This window comes from Athene cunicularia, assembly GCF_003259725.1.
Source record: "Athene cunicularia isolate RWA chromosome 4 unlocalized genomic scaffold, athCun1 chr4_part3, whole genome shotgun sequence".
NCBI lineage: Eukaryota > Metazoa > Chordata > Aves > Strigiformes > Strigidae > Athene > Athene cunicularia.
The window spans coordinates 880,547-896,049 of NW_020799100.1; the positions used below are offsets into that span (position 1 = coordinate 880,547).

Genomic DNA, 15,503 nt, shown 5'->3' on the forward strand with positions numbered 1-15,503 from the left:
GGATCTGCTTTCCCAGTGCTTTAATGACATGAAGATTGTCACTAGCCCCGCAGACATGCACAGATAGCCCGAGCCCAGGAACAGGGTGCAAACAGTCCTCCCTGCCCCACAGGCTTCTGCAGAGGAGCTACTGAGGATGGCCCAGCTATTTCCTATGCCCCAGCTCCAGGGTGGAGGTGGTATGAAGACAAACGGAGTCCACAAAGTGGCATAGTCACATAATCATTTTCCCCTCATCCCCAGCAGCCACCTGTGCAGCTGTGGTGGGCAATGCCCACTTTCTGATGCTGTGAGATAGTCTAGACACTCAGTTCCTCCCAGAACAGAGAGTCGGCTTGTGGGGACAGTTCTACTGCAAGCCTCTGAGCCTCCTGATTCCTCCAGTTTTGCCCCTATTAAGATAGCAGTACTGCTTCTGAGAGATCACCCTTGCTGGAGACAAACTGCCTGTCAGCAAGCAGCATTAAATACAGGGTATCATATTTGACAGAAAATGGCATGCTTTTAGTTTTTTTCTCTCTTTGATGCAGGTCACACAACTAGTATCATCTCCAAATGCTGAAATCCTAGATGTGAAAAGGTAAAGCTTAATTGCCTTGAACAGCAACTCTTGTATTGACTCCAACATAAGGCCCATAAATATTAATACAACTATATTTAGCCCCTTTCAATTATACATACAAAATTAAACATCTTTCTGGGAACAAATCCGTCTGGATAGGGTTGGGGACTTTTTTTCCTTTTCCTTTTTTAATGCATTCTGCATCAAAATAATAATAATTCTAATAGAGCTAAGGCCTTAAACAAAGAACAGAGGATGGAGGCAGAGGTGAAAGATACTTTCACCTGGCTCAGCCAACTTGCTAACTCCTAACCTCCTCCCTGCCCCACCTGGTTCCTCACTCTTATTTGTTAGATTCAGTCCCTCTTCTGGCTGTCAGCAAACTGGGACCCACTGAAGGTATGTGCACAGAGGGGGGCACGTAGGGGAACCAGCCCAGCCTGGGACCTCAGGGTCCCAACATCACTGCTGGAAGGGGGATGCTCAAGGAGGGACCCCTGCCCCGCTGGCGAGGAGAGGTCCCATCTGCAGCACTGCCATGCCCACACAGTGACTTCTGCAGTTAAAGACCTTCTCTTTTGTATAAAAATCACATCCACTTCCCTGATTTGCAAATTAATTATACGTTGCTTTCCTTGCCAAAGTGGACTTAATGGTATTAATGTTACATGACAAAGAGAAACTATCAGAAAGCCTCTCTCATAATGATGGCTAGATTGATCAGGAAAGAAGGAGATTTCATGCTTTTGTTCTTTAACCCTTCCTTATGCAAGCAGACAGGGTCTTCTTCCAGAAAAAGACCTTTTCAAATACCAGGTGAGATCAGTTGCATCTCTCCAAAGGGAAGAGCTCTAATCTTTTAAGCACAAAAGCCTGTAATTCAATTCCCACAAATGCATAGACCCTCTACAGAAAACACAACTTGTGGAAAGGAGAGTTTGCACTTTATTTTTCCAAGACAGTGGCCTTAACTGGCTAAAGTGACATTCACATCCCTCCAGAAGACATGTAGGAAGTAAGTAGGGATGCAGGACTGCAAAAATTTGATCTGGCCTGTATGGATACCAGCAACTTCCTCAAAAAGAATTCAGATGGGTGCAGCAATTCCCTCTGCCACATTCCCCTTGGCTAATTTCTGTGTTGGCCTTTTTACTTGATGGTCATCAGATCCTTTCCTTGACAAAGCTTCTTGTTTCAAAATTGATCCTTTCAAAAAAGAGGCATCTGAAATGACTTCTGCAAGGTTGAAATAGTGTCTTGAATTTTCAGACACAATTTATTTCGCTCCAGTCATGAATCACTCTGAACTTTGTCATCAATAGGATTTTCCAGCAGGTTTGGAAGGAAAAAAAAATCATATGCTTTTTACATGCCTGTTGTTCTCATAACTTTGGTTTGAATTATGTTTTTCCAGAAGACAGAGTGAACAGGGTGTCCTTTTCTCACAAAGCAAATTGAAGATTAAAAACTAACTCTAGGCTATACTCTATGCTTACAATTGCCACTTTTCACAAAGATTTTTTTTTTTTAATAAATATTAGCTGTATATCCTTCAGAGGCAGATTTTTAAAGTAAGCTACAGGTTAGTACACATAGACAAATAACCACATGAAATTCTTGCCCCACCAGACCCAGTGAGAGCATCTACTGCAACAGGGTGAGAATTTCACTCTGACTTTTAACAGTATTTGTTTAAGGGACCCTGCACAGTTCAGCCTTGTAGTCTTGCAGCAACTCACTCCCCAAAGCCCCATGCATTTTTCAGAGCCTCACAAACACTCCAATATTTTTATTTAACCAAACAATAACCTTTAAATAAATGAAACAGCATTAACAGTCTAACAGGTCTGAATCAGCAGCATTAATCCCCCCACTGCAGGGGGCCTGGATAGATGTGGTTTGATTGCTTGTTTCAGATGGAACTGGGCTGAAATTCACCACGAACATGATCAATGACTTTGCCTCATCAGACATAATCAGTGCTTGATAGGTACCTGAACTGCTGCAAACTTTTTATCCTCTAGCTCAACGAATAAAATAACTGCTGTTTCCTCAATATTTGACCGGTTGTTTCACCACCAGCTTCCCAGAATAACCCAATTAAAGTGGTTTTTAAACTCTACCAATACCTAATAAAAAAAAACCTTATTTCACAATCCATATCAAAGACACATTATAAATCCTTTATATGGGACTAAACGAATGGAAATTCTAATAAATGTGTAGCTGTCATAGTCCAACAGATCAATAAAGACATCCTTGCAAGCAGTTTATAGCCATCTATAACATCATCTACTAATGTTCTTAAAACCATCTAACACATGTTCAACATGCTTAAACATCAGATCCCCTCTTCCAAAGTCATTATAAACAAATGGCATCATCCCGTCTCCACCATGTACCCACGAGCTTCCCCTTGGGCAGGAATCAGCTCCCTAACATTCACACCAGTTCACTGCAGGTGTCTGATCTAGCATTGCTGCTCTGAGATGTTATCAGTACAAATTACTGGGGTAAAAATTCCTCCAAATGGATTCAGTTTCCTTGAAAAATTTCTCACCCTTTGGGAAAAAATCTTACTTCTTGCCTATGTGCATGTATATATGGAGGGCTCAGCAGCCTGGGGCAGGCTCCGCATTGGAACCACACACAGCAAATAAAGGCACTGTCGAAAAAAAGGCATCCAAAGAAGCATGAAACACCTCTGGCAGCCAGGGGCTTGACTGCAGCCTCTCTGGAGAGCCCAGGAGCAGCCCAAGGACAGCCTGGTCACTGTCAATCAGCTCTGCCCCATGGAGAGGGCAGGGACCCGCCACGGTGGGTGGTGCTGCAGGGGCACAGGCAGCTGCCACATCCTCCCAAATACCTGGTGCTGACCCAAAGCCCAGGTGCAGTTTCATACCAAAAGCTCTGAACCTCCTTTCACAATGGGTTCCTGACCCCTGCAGAGTGTTTGTGATATCCCTGAAGCTCTGATTCAGGCTTGTTGCCCTAAGCAAATTCATAACTTATTTAAGAGAAGGCTTTCACCCTTAGGCATAGCTGTCAAGCCCATATTCCTCACTTGCCTTCTGATGTGTACATGCCTTTTCACACAGAGCTCCCTCTCCCTGTACGCCGTGGGTTTAAACAGCAGCACAACTGGGAATTCTGCGTGAGAGAGGAGAGCATCAGGGCTGTGCAAATCCATGGCAAAGCTGCCTTTGGAGAGCTGCACCCAAGGGGAAGACAACCTTTTTTAAATTTGCTCATAGATCTTAACTTCAGAAGTTTGACAAGACAGAGCAGGGTCCCCATTGTCCAGGAAGGTAAATAGTAGAAAATGCTGTTGAGGCAATGTCTCAGTTTCAAATTAAAACTCATCAAGGAATCTCAGACAAAGACAAAAATCTGAGATAAGACATGGATTTTTTCTCAGGATCAAATTCCTCCCTGGTGTAATCAATACAAGGCATGAAGTCAGATCAGAGAGAAGAGATGAGAAGTTGGGAGAGGTAGAACATTAAGTCAGAAAAACCAGATTAAACACAGTCCTGAAACCCTGGAAATCATAACAAACCACAAAGGGCCACTGGGTTTGTCATCTAATGTTTCTCTTGCACAAACAGTAGATCTAGATAATGTTTATGACAAACTACAGGCAGCTTCATGACGCACAGGTGAAAAACCTGCAGAAGAGCTCAGTGCCTGGGACCAGCTCTGCTGCAATGGGGAGTGGGACTCGGCAAGGTGTCTGTGGGGACATCAGGCAGCGCCTGATGCTTCTGCCAAGGGACCAAGAACAGACTGACCTCCACCCCTCTGCTCACCACTGAGCACCAAAACCTGGGCTTCTGCATGCACCCAGAGCTTGGGAGGGTCCCTTCCCCAGGGCTTTGCAACCTATCTGCAGAAGAAAAGGACAATTTCAACATATCAAGATTTGGGGAAATAAAAATTCTCTAAACTTCAATCTGGACAATTTATCCATTTCTGCTACTATTACAGGTTACTTTCACAGCAGATTTCTTCTTGGATCTTGCCAGGCAGATAAGCCTTCACTGTTTCATCTTCAGGAGCACTGTACTTTTAGACTAGATATTAGAAAGTATTTCTTTGCAGAAGGGGTTGTTGGGTGTTGGAATGGGCTGCCCAGGGAGGTGCTGGAGTCCCCATCCTGGAGGGGTTTAAGAGTAGGGTCGACATAGCACTGAGGGATATGGTGTAGTTGGGAACAGTCAGTGCTGGGTTAATGGTTGGACTGGATGATCTTCGAGGTCCTTTCCAACCTAGCTGATTCGGTGATTCTGTACTTTCAAGAGAAGGAAGTTCTATAATTTAATTATTCTGATTATTCCAGCCCCCCCCTGCCTTAATGCTCACATAATAACAGACAAGCACTTACCTGCAGGTCAGGACAAAATGACAGATGCACTGAGGTGTAACACACCAAGCATATCGTAAGAATGCCTCAACATAAAGGGATCTGCTCGGAACCTAAGACCAAAACCTCTTGACCATCAATCAGCACCTGGCAGCTAGACAGGGATACAGATGTTTCTCGCTTGCTCAGAAGCCATCCTGCCAAATTACACCATCATTACATAAGCAGGTAGAAACACTGCACCGAAGAAAGAAGAGACAAGAAAAACTCCAACTGAGGTGCACCTCACTTACTCACAAAAAAATAAATCAGCAGGATAAAGATTAGCAAGTGGCTACAGATCAAAACCATTAGAAGGTAAAGCCAGATAAAAGGCTCATGTCAGGCATCCCTGATTTGAATGCTATTGTGAGCAGCAGAGCCTGACCACACCAAAACCTGCTCGAGTCCAAAGGCATCTGTGTCAGGACATGGGCAGGGAGGTGCTGACACCAAGCCACAAAGAGCAATTCACTGGAGATATGGAAGGGCGGCAGCCATGCACCTGGGTTGCTTTTACTCTCCAGATATACCCAGTTGTGAAGGTACGAACTGGGGCTTCCCCTCTGCCTGGATGGGACCAGCCCTGAGGATGCGGAATGGGTGCCATGCCCTGTCCCCAAAGAGAAAGAACTCGAAGGGGCCAAGTGCCTGTTCTGCCTAGGGGACTGCACTGCTTTAATCATGTGGTTGCTGGTCCCAGTAGACCCCATGCTCTGAAAACTTCAGCAGGCTCCTAACCCTCCCCTGTCCAGAAGCAGACTGTCAGGACACTCACCAGCCACCGCTACCGCAGCAGGGATGACTCTGCTGTTTGGGACTCCAGAGACATGTAGTAGAAGCTTCAAGGAAATACTGTGAGTTACCTTGTAAGCAATGCTGCACCCAGGAGGGATAACACCAATTGATCCTAGCCTAGCTGCTTAACATGGTACAAATGACTTTTTAATTGCAACTGGAAAAATAGGCTTATCTGGAAAGCCCATCTTTTAGAAAACTGAACAGTCTCCTCCCTCTTTCTCTTCCCTGGGGCAGAATCTTTTCCTCCTTCAGGTCTTCTGGAAAAGGCCAGCTGTTGTCTGGAGTGCAGGCTTCCCCTGACCACCCAATACAGAAGCCACCACTGCTTCAGGTGCCCTCTGTACACCAAGTAGCACCTCACCTCGGCCCCCGTGAAGCAGATAGTCTCTGGCTGAGCTGGCAGAAATCCCTACCCAGTTTTGCAAACAGCTACAGAAAGGCCCCACGTGCCTCCTCCCTGAGCAGTAAAGTGCCCCACAATAGCTTTGTATTGCCAAAGCATGTTGAAATGATTCTCAAGGCTGTAAGAAAGGAAAAGGCTGGGGCAAGTCTGGACACGTGCCCTCCTGCCCCTTCCCAGGCATTCACAAGATGCCTGTGTTTCAGTTGCAGCACATCACTTCATCACTGAACCTCAAACAACCCAACCACCACAACCCCTCTCACGGTAACCGCTGGGCATCACACTGGCCGCGTCAGAATTACAGAACTTCAATCGCTCTTCACAGTAAGCAGCACAGGGATATGTGGGTATTTCTGTGCATCGCTCATTCTTGGCGGATCGCTCATGTTCCCATTGCTCACATCCCACTCCCTGAGCATCTCTTCTTTTTGGGTATACGATGTCTCTCCCTTTGTCAGCCAGTTCTACCTCTTTCTCCTGGCCACATCTCCTCTCTCCTACTCTCGCAAGCAAGGGAAGCTCCAGGGTCAAAGCTGAGGCCTCTCCATGTAGCAGCTCTACAGGGAGCCCCAGAAAAGAGAATTTGAGAGCTATAAATAGATGTCCCTCACCACAGCCCCCGCAGGGCTGGGCAGAGGATCTGCATGACTGCACAGCTCCAAACCAGGAGTGGAGGCCAGCACTGTCCACACAAACTCTCCCAGCAGGAGATTTGCTTATCCTACAAGGTTGGCCATGACAACAGATGTCTCCATCCCCTGGGGTTCTCTTCTGACTTAATAACCAATCTGCCCTGTGTTTTCCCAAGGGAAACACAGGTTATCTGCTGACAGTTCCTTCCTCTCCTCTCCCAGTCTGAGTCCTATAACGTGATCTGTTTATGCAGCTACCCCTTCCCCTAGCCCAGACTGTATTTCAGTCGTCATGGGGTCAAACAAAAGACTCAGCTCTGTCCTTTAAAGCAAGCCAGCCCCAGCTCACCTGGCAGAGACAGGGAGAAACCTCCTACCAGCCACGGAAGACTTCTTTGTGACACCAGTGGTTGTGTCCCCAGTGCTACGGGGTGTTCCTGCAGAAGGAGAAGTCTGACAGCCACTTCTGAGCTAGCCTGGATTATGCTCCCAAACCTCTACTAGCTGTCAAGACTGCTGGAAAGGATGTCCTGGGCCACCTCCTGGGAGCACGAGCAGCAGCAAAGCACAGGACCACCCTTGCCTGGAGCCTGGCACTCCCAAGCCTCTCAACACTGGTTTGCTTCAGTTTGTGTTTGCAGCATCCTGGTAGGAAGAGGAGCTCTGGCATGGGAGCTATTAGAGTGGGTGGCAGCAGATGGTGAAAACAGAGGGGATAAGAAAATAAATACAAAGAGGCTATCTTGAGGGGAGAAGTCGCCACATCAACACTCTGTTGCTTACACAGTCTCTCTTCCCAAAGCCTAAACAAACATTGCTCGGTTCCTGGCACACAAAGAAACGGCTCTGCCGAAGATGGGGGACAGGCACCCGGGCACAGGCGGTACTGCGCAGCCCTGAGAGGTGCTGCAGCCCTGCACCCCGCTTGGACCGCAACCCAGCGTCTTCAGGGGGCTCCATCTCATACAGAGCAGGGAAACCAAGGCCAGGAAAGGGAGCCTGTGTGTCCTGCTTCCTGCTCACTCACAACCTAGGCCAATCCATCTTTCCTGCACATGGGCACAGTCCCACCCCATCTGCCCTTTCCATGGGCACCAAAGCAGGCCTGCATGGTACTAATGGATGTTCTCACCTGACATCTTCAGAAAAGCCCGTGGAAGATATTCCCAAGGGAAACGGGGCAAGCCAGTGCAGGGTTAACAGGGAATGCCCAGTACTGTCTCACAGGAAAACCAAGGTACCTTCTAAGTCACTGAAATCATCCAGCAGCGCAGCTGCTACCTTGAAGCAAAGCAATCCCCTTCACAGGTCTCACATAACCTTGGACAGCAGGAACCCATTTCTTACTGACTATCACCCCAGGCTATTTGGTTAACCCCTAAGTCTGGAGTCTGCAGCAGGACCATTTCTGCTTCTCTGTCCACCAGCAGCAGTGGGAAAGGTCTTTCCCTCTAATGTTCTTACTGATAGCAGCCCTGACACACCTCCAAGAAACAAAAGCCTAGACTTGGGGAAAACAGGCCTAGATAAAATTGAGAAGAGCCTGGCTCAGCAGGCTGCTCCATACACACATACACACATGGAGGATAACTCATTGCTAGCCGTGAGCCCCCAAAACCTGTAGCCCTTGTCAAAACCTCCCATCTGGGTCCACAAGAGTGCTCCAAGAGGGGAAATCAGAGGTGAAAGCAGTATTTAAACATGCAAGTCTGGTTCAGGCAAAAGCAATTTATTATGTTAAGTACGTTATTAAAGGATCTAAAGCAACAGAGCAGAGATGTTCCAAGAAAGGCTTTAACTTCCCCAGCAAGGGGCTCCTGGGAGTCCTCTTGTTAATACTTTGCACAGGGTTGTCTGCAACTGAGCCTACGGTGAACATAAATGCCCCCTCAGTCCCCTTTCAGGACTCGTTTCAGTTGAATCAATACAATCATCGGGGAGACTTGAAGAAGAAAAGCTATTAGTGGGACCACAGTTAATTCTGGGGGAAAGAAACAAGCAACAAAAGCAATAAAACTGATGGATGGCTTATGCAGACATAGTAACCCTCTCCTGTCTGGGTCCTGCAGCATGGCAGCCCATCAGAGGTGAGGATGCTCACTGGAGAAACCTTTCTTCCCCTGATTTTGCATGGTCTTTGCTTGGGATCAAAGTACTCCTGGATAGGTGCAGGGCAGAAAGCCATGGCACAGAGGTGGACATGGGGCTGGGAAGAGACAACAAGGCTGCTTTGAGGAACACAGAGTGCAATTCCAGGCTAGCACTATACCACTGGAGCCCCATCAGCATGCTCAGGAAAGCTCATTCCCAACCTCTCTTGGCAGTGGGACCTTCAGGGAACACACACGGCGACTCCAGCTGTGGGTAGGAGTCGTGGTCTGGCAGCACACCTTTGCAGCCGAGCAGGAGAGCTCAGAGCAGTGCAGGGACATCACCTCAGCAGTCCTTGTGGCCCCTGGGAGGGGTCATCTTCTCTGCCACAGCAATGCCCCTTGGCAACAGCACCCCAAGAAACCACACATCTCCCTCATCTCACCAAGAAAGCTCACATCTGTCTTCCCCACACACCTCCCTGTTGTTTCTGCTTCCTTACGTCACGCGATAAGCTTTTGGGGGGGGAAGGTGACTACCATGGTTTTGCTTTCTAAAGCACCTTAAACATCTGTAGGTGCTTGGAGAGAAACTCAGCAGCAGTAGCTATAATGGCAGCTGTGTTAAAAACATCTCAAGAGGCAGCATAGCCTGGCTGGCTGCCCGGTGCCCAGACCAGCATGCAGAGTAGAGCTTGCCAGGTGGCATCTACATAGGAAATAACAGAGAAGATGGCGAGATAGTGTCTGTAGCAAAGCCCACTGACTAAAAAGCAATGCCAACACAAGTTGAAGGTCCTGAAAACGGGTAGTATCATCGTTTCTGAAATGGTGATGCCCACAAAAGTAGCAGAAATAAGTTTTAATCATATTTGCTCCATCTACAGGCCTATCCATGTAATGTCATAGAGGACCACAGCAGTCAGAGACTTGCACCTCTGATCTCGCAAAATATCAAACCAGGTAGCATAGACTCAAAATGGGGAAACCAGCAGCAGACTGACTGGCACTGAACCAGCCTCTCCTTCTGACAGCACCAGACTTATCAATAAGTCATCCATGCAGCCTCTCATTTCTAAAGCTACACAGCTGTGGAAAACATCATCTCTCCAACCAACTGACCTCCAAGTCCAGGTCTCAGGCGGTTGTCATATCCATCCAACAGCCTGTCCAGGATGCGGGTGAAAATGGTGATGTTATCTTTGCTGTCATCAACAACGTCTGAAACGTGTTTCTGGGAAAGCCTGGCATGCGGGGTAAAAAAGAGGAAAAAAGGTCATCAGAAGAGAAACCTACTCTTTACATGCTCTGATCAGTTATTGGAAATGAAGGGATGTTGGTTCATTTTTCAGCCTGTGCTGCAGTGGCCCCTGAACCGCAGGATGGGCCATGCCTGTTGATAAGGTGATGTGCTTGCAGGACTCCCCACAGGGCATCTCAGATCAACTCCCCTCTGGCCTCTTCCACCACAGCCCTTGTCGTGGAAGTTGAGGCATCCCTGCTGCTCCCTCCCCACCTTTCCATGCTCAGGGCCAGGGGCACCATGTGTAGCTGTTTAAGAGTCCTGTTTTTTTAGGGAGCCTTCTCCTACCCCAGCATCCCCCACCTGCCCCTAAGAAAGGGCATTTATGAACAGAGGCTGTGTGGGAGCTTCAGTTACTCCCAGTATCTCCTTATAGGCAGCAGGGCCAGTATCTCCTTATAGGCAGCAGGGAAGAAGTGATGCCAGCTGTTTACCATATCAAGCCATGTCCAAATTCTCAGTTCCTGGGAAGAAGGAAGAGAGGCAGAAAAGTAGGAATTCAGTAGAGCAGGCTTGAAGCCCCAGTCCATCATTAAAACTCTTTGTGAACCATTTCTGCAGTTTGTTGAACTTTCCCTGTTTATAAAATCAAATGAGTTTTCACGTTCCTATCTCTGCTCGGTGCTAGAAGCCTGGAAGCCCCCAAATAAAATGATTTCCTCAGGTCATTTTTTGCCCCAGGTGGAATACAATAAGTAGTAAATTTCTCAAACAAAGCTAATCTCACCAAACAAAATCTTCAATGCAGTTTTGCAAGCCCAAGGGGCTCAAATAATACATTTGCATTTTGCATCTCCCTTTCAATCAACAGAAAAGGAGCCTGAGAAACCTTCTGAAACTGTCTGTCTCTAAAAGAGTTTTCAGACAACACAGAGCACCAGTGCTGTGTCTTCAAGCACAGCTTTCCCCAACAGAAATAGCTGTTAGGACCAAAACAAATGGAAAGGCAGAAGATTAAGTAACAGAAAACCAAAAGAAAAATCTATAGATGCAGAGATTGCAAGGAAGATGGAAGAGGAAATAAAACAGACACCAATGAGGCCAAAACAAGACTGAGAGGCATGGACAGGCAGAGGGATGGCTGATATGGCCCAGGCAGGCAGGGGGAGAACAGGCTGCTGGAGCAGAGGGATCCTCAGCAGCAGCACCAGGAACCCCTCGGGAGCGAGGCAGCCCCGCCTGGCAAATCAGCCCTGTGCCACTGCCTGGGTGAAGACCATGAATGCAGCAAACTAGAGAGACACTGGTGGTGCAAGACGTGGGTACAGTTCCCGGGATTGCACCTATGACCCTGTGTAGCAGGGTCCCACTCCCCACAGCAGGGGGAAGAGAAGCCCTTGAATTGTTGCCAACACTTCTGCCCCTTTCCTTCTCCTTCCCAGCCTCATTTTCTCTTGCTCCAGTTGATGTGTGCAGCCACTGGTTTAAGCACGCATCAAGAAGTCATTGAGGGAAAAAAAAAACCACAAAACATAAAGAAGATCATTTGAGGAGTTCAAAGCTTAATCCTGCTGCATTACATCTGGTTAGTCTAGTTACTCCTGACACTACTGGTCCATTTGTAAATATCCTGTGAAGGGTGGGTAGGGTGACAAGTAGCAGAGCTGGCTTGGAGTTTTCTATCAAAATGTTCTCCTAACAGAAACCCCAGCTTCTGTAAGATAAAAGAAGAGGAAAAAGTATTTTCTAGCAAAAGAGAAAAAAATTGAGAGCAGGGCATGGGTATTTTTAGAGTCAGGCTGAATCAATACTATTCAGCATGCTGCAGCTAATTAAAATATTCCATTTTGGGCAATTTTTACATTAATGTGCGTCGGCATCAATGACCAAACACTTGGGGAAATTGCATTTCAAGTGCTGGAGGTTTGCTTCTTCAGGGATTGGATCCCACATCTCGCAAGGCCGCTTGGCCTCTGATTTTAAGCAAACCAATACCTGCTATCATGGGAGAAATGGTCAAGCCAATGGTTCAGCCTACAAGAGCCAAATGAGGGTAATAAAGTGCTTAAACTGCAGGTCCCATAGGGTATGGGGGGTGAGGCATGGTTGGGAAAACACCTGTCCCAGCCCTAGTGCAACCTGTCAGATCTGAAACACCAACCTGGTATTACAAACTGCATCACAGCCTTCAAGACTTCCCATTCAAATCAAAACATTGGTTTTGGCTTTTCATCTGGACTTGAAACATTTGAAATAGCTGAACTCCCTGCAGGTAAGTAGAATTTTGAGGAATTTAACAAATGCTTACTGTAATTAGTGAGGTTTCAATTGTACCAGATTTCAATAGATGTCATGGTTAAAAGCAATCTGTACCAGTGTCTGCTGATGGGTATATAACCGTCTATAACTTATGAATAGCTAGCATGCTCGTGAAAGCTCATTCATTAATGTTTTATAAGCTATCTTTTAAAATTACTGGTAATATAAAGAGTGAGAGGACAGATTTTTGTGAAGGAACTCCTGGTGGAGGCTCAGCGGTGATGGGAAAAATTAGTTTACAAATTTCAAAGCTGTTTTGCTCAGCCTGACATTTGAGGTTTCGACTTCAATGTGAGCAGCGTGGGATTCACTCAGGAGGCGCTGGGGGAAAAAGCGGTGCAGGCAGGGCGAGAAAAAGGGGCAAGCAGGGGAGAGGCAGCAGCACCTCTGCCTGGCACCTGATTTGGGCTAATTCCCCAGTCCAGCTGAGGTCTGGGCTGGCTCGCCTAACCTCAACATAAAGCTAAACTTGCCCTTTAACAAGGCATAAAACCAGGTCTCATTTATCTCTCAAAGCCCCAGTGAAGAACTCTAAGGAACTGCAAAGAGGTATCATGGTTTTAAAATAATTAAAGGCTTTAGGCAGGGAAGACAGAGGTTTACAGCAAATTTAATTAGGATAGGCTTGAGGAAAAGTCATTACCTCGTCACCTGTCCCTGTGTGCATGCTCTCCAGAGAGCTGGCTGCCACATCGGCACGCTGACCTCCGGACAAGGGTCCCTTGTATGCAATTTAGGAAAACAAATCCTCCCGTGGACCAGAGCGATAGCTGCATGGCAGCGGGGGAGCAGCGGCATCAGTGAAAACGTGATGGGAAGCAAAACGGCAACGGTGAGGAAGGCAGAGGCAGGGCCGAGGGCACAGGGGCTGCTGACATCCCATGGCATGGGGATGGGGACCCGTCCCCTCGAGCCTGGGGGGAAGTCAAGAAGCCAGCACCTGGAGCTGCCTCTGCCTACGCAGGCAGGGAGGAGCAGGCAGCCCTACGTCGATATGAGGGTCAGCTCGGGATGCATTTGCTTATATTATACCAAAGTGAGATCCAAGCAGGTGAAGCAGCGTGGGCAGGACAGGGCAGGAGCGTGCAGCTTGGCAAAGGGCTGCACACAGGGGGGTGCGCGGGGAAAGGAGGAGTGACAGCGCTGACATTTTTTCACGCATGAAAATCCTTGATTTTCTGCTGGACTTGTAACTCAGCAGATAGCATTTCAGTGTCCACACCTGGCACTCCAAAGGCATTTCTAAATTTTTTATAGGAGTCATGTATTATTTGCATTTCTCTCCCTCTGGGCAGGGCTCTTCGCTCCCTGCCGCTGGCAGGCTGTGCTGGGGGTGTTTCTGCCTCCCTTCCACAAAGGGCTCTCCGAGCTCACCAAGCCTCTGCAGAGGCTCCGATGGGATGCAGAGGATAGCTACAGAGCGTGTCACAGACTAACAGGCTTTCATCTTCTCCTGACAGCTCCCAGAGGCTGGGAAGGCAGGGCTGGTGGCACTGCGCTCTGTGCCGGGACAGCCGGAGCTTGCATGCCCAGGGACACCAACCCAGGCAGAGGGCAAGCAGCATGCCCAGCCAGGGCTGGCCATTGTAACATAAACAAACAGCTGAAGCAGTTTCATTTTCTTTTCTTTAAAAGAGTATTAAAAAATTAAAGCGTGGGGGAGCCTCTCTTCCAGGTTAATAACTCATCCAAGCCAAGTCCTTGCTCAGAGTGAACTGTGCAGCAGCCAAATTTTAAAAGTGGTTTTGTTGCAAAAAATGCTGACAACTGTCCTTACTGAGAGCACCTCAAAAAATGGTAATGTAATCAGTCAGCTCAGCCACGAGGGACTGAACAGTCCCTGGGTGAAAGGCATGGGGATGCTGACAAAGGGAGAGTCAAACACAGCAGAGACATTTTTTAGTGCTTTGCCCTGGACTACTTCACACAGGTACTGGCCCCGGGACATTTAAACACAACAAAGGACGACAGCCTTGGCCAACAGCCTCAGCGTTCACCACCTTACCCAGCATCAGCAGGGAGAGCCAAAACCAGGACTAGGACTCCAAGGCTAAAGCGGGAGAGCAACCCCATTCCCGGGAGTCTCAGCGCCATGGCGTCAGCACGCAGTGACTGGCAAGCAAGCCTCCAAAACCTGCCAGGGTAGGCACAGAGAGGAAGGAGAGAAGAGAAAAGAGATTATATTTACTAGGAGGAAAGCAATCTGCTTAGTTCAGTTTTTCCCGGCAGTTCATGCATGTTAGCCAGCAGTCAGTATTTCTGGGGTCCTGTATGTGAAGTCCCAGAGAGCCCCCCAGGGACCAAAGGCAGCAGCATCCCCTGCAGCACTGCTGGCCCTGGGAAGTCACAGCATGGGGTCACAGCCAGGCATGTGTACACACACATACAAACCCTCATCCCATCTTCACAGCATACAGCAGTTCCCCGGTTGCTTCAGCACCTGGCAACGAGCTCTCCAATTCCAAAATGACCACACCGGTTCTTCTTCCACCCATCGCTTCCTCCTCCTCCTCCTCACCAAATATTCCCAGTCACTGCCCTCCCCGTGCAGAGGTCTCAGATCCCCTGCTACCTGTGCTGTCCTGGGGACGCCCACAGAGCAAAACCACTTGCAAAGTCCCAACACCCACTTTTTCCAAACATCTTTTCCTGGATAGTTAGACCCTCATTTAATTCTGGTAATGACACTGCCAGAAATTATTAAGTTTGGGCATCGAGGCCCAAGGTAGTGGGAGTGTTCAACTGTATTGCATTAGTGTGCTCAGATTTTTCATTAATGCTCAGTTTTACTTTTATTGTGATGTTATTGCACATTTAACTGCCTTCCATTTTTATGTATCTCATTATGTTGATGCACCTTGGAACAGCACTGCCAAGCAACAGCCTGTATAAATACAGCTTGTCGTGACGTCTCCCCAGCACACCTCACGTCTGGCATACACAGGATTCAGCCCAGCAGAGGCTCAGTGCTGTGGCAGCCAGGCACAACCGGCCAGTGTGAGACCCCAAAGACGTCAGTGAAGGCTCACTTCAATCCCAGACTGCAGAAAC

The 15,503-nt window shown here is 47.9% G+C and overlaps 1 protein-coding gene across 3 annotated transcripts in view; it reads right to left on the reverse strand.

The window, feature by feature from the left end:
• GABRA3 (gamma-aminobutyric acid type A receptor alpha3 subunit) overlaps positions 1 to 14,585 on the reverse strand; it is a 67,732-nt gene extending 53,147 nt beyond the window's left edge. For 2 of the 3 annotated variants that reach the window (XM_026848460.1, XM_026848461.1), the window contains exons 1-2: positions 14,458 to 14,585; positions 10,013 to 10,134 (exon numbers count right to left, since the gene is read on the reverse strand). In XM_026848460.1, the coding sequence (XP_026704261.1) occupies positions 10,013 to 10,134; positions 14,458 to 14,546 (211 nt within the window). In that variant the 5' untranslated portion in view covers positions 14,547 to 14,585. Of the gene's footprint in view, positions 1 to 10,012; positions 10,135 to 14,457 lie in introns of those variants that run through there. The other variant, XM_026848462.1, reaches the window with a different exon arrangement.
• Between the last annotated feature and the right edge of the window lie 918 nt (positions 14,586 to 15,503).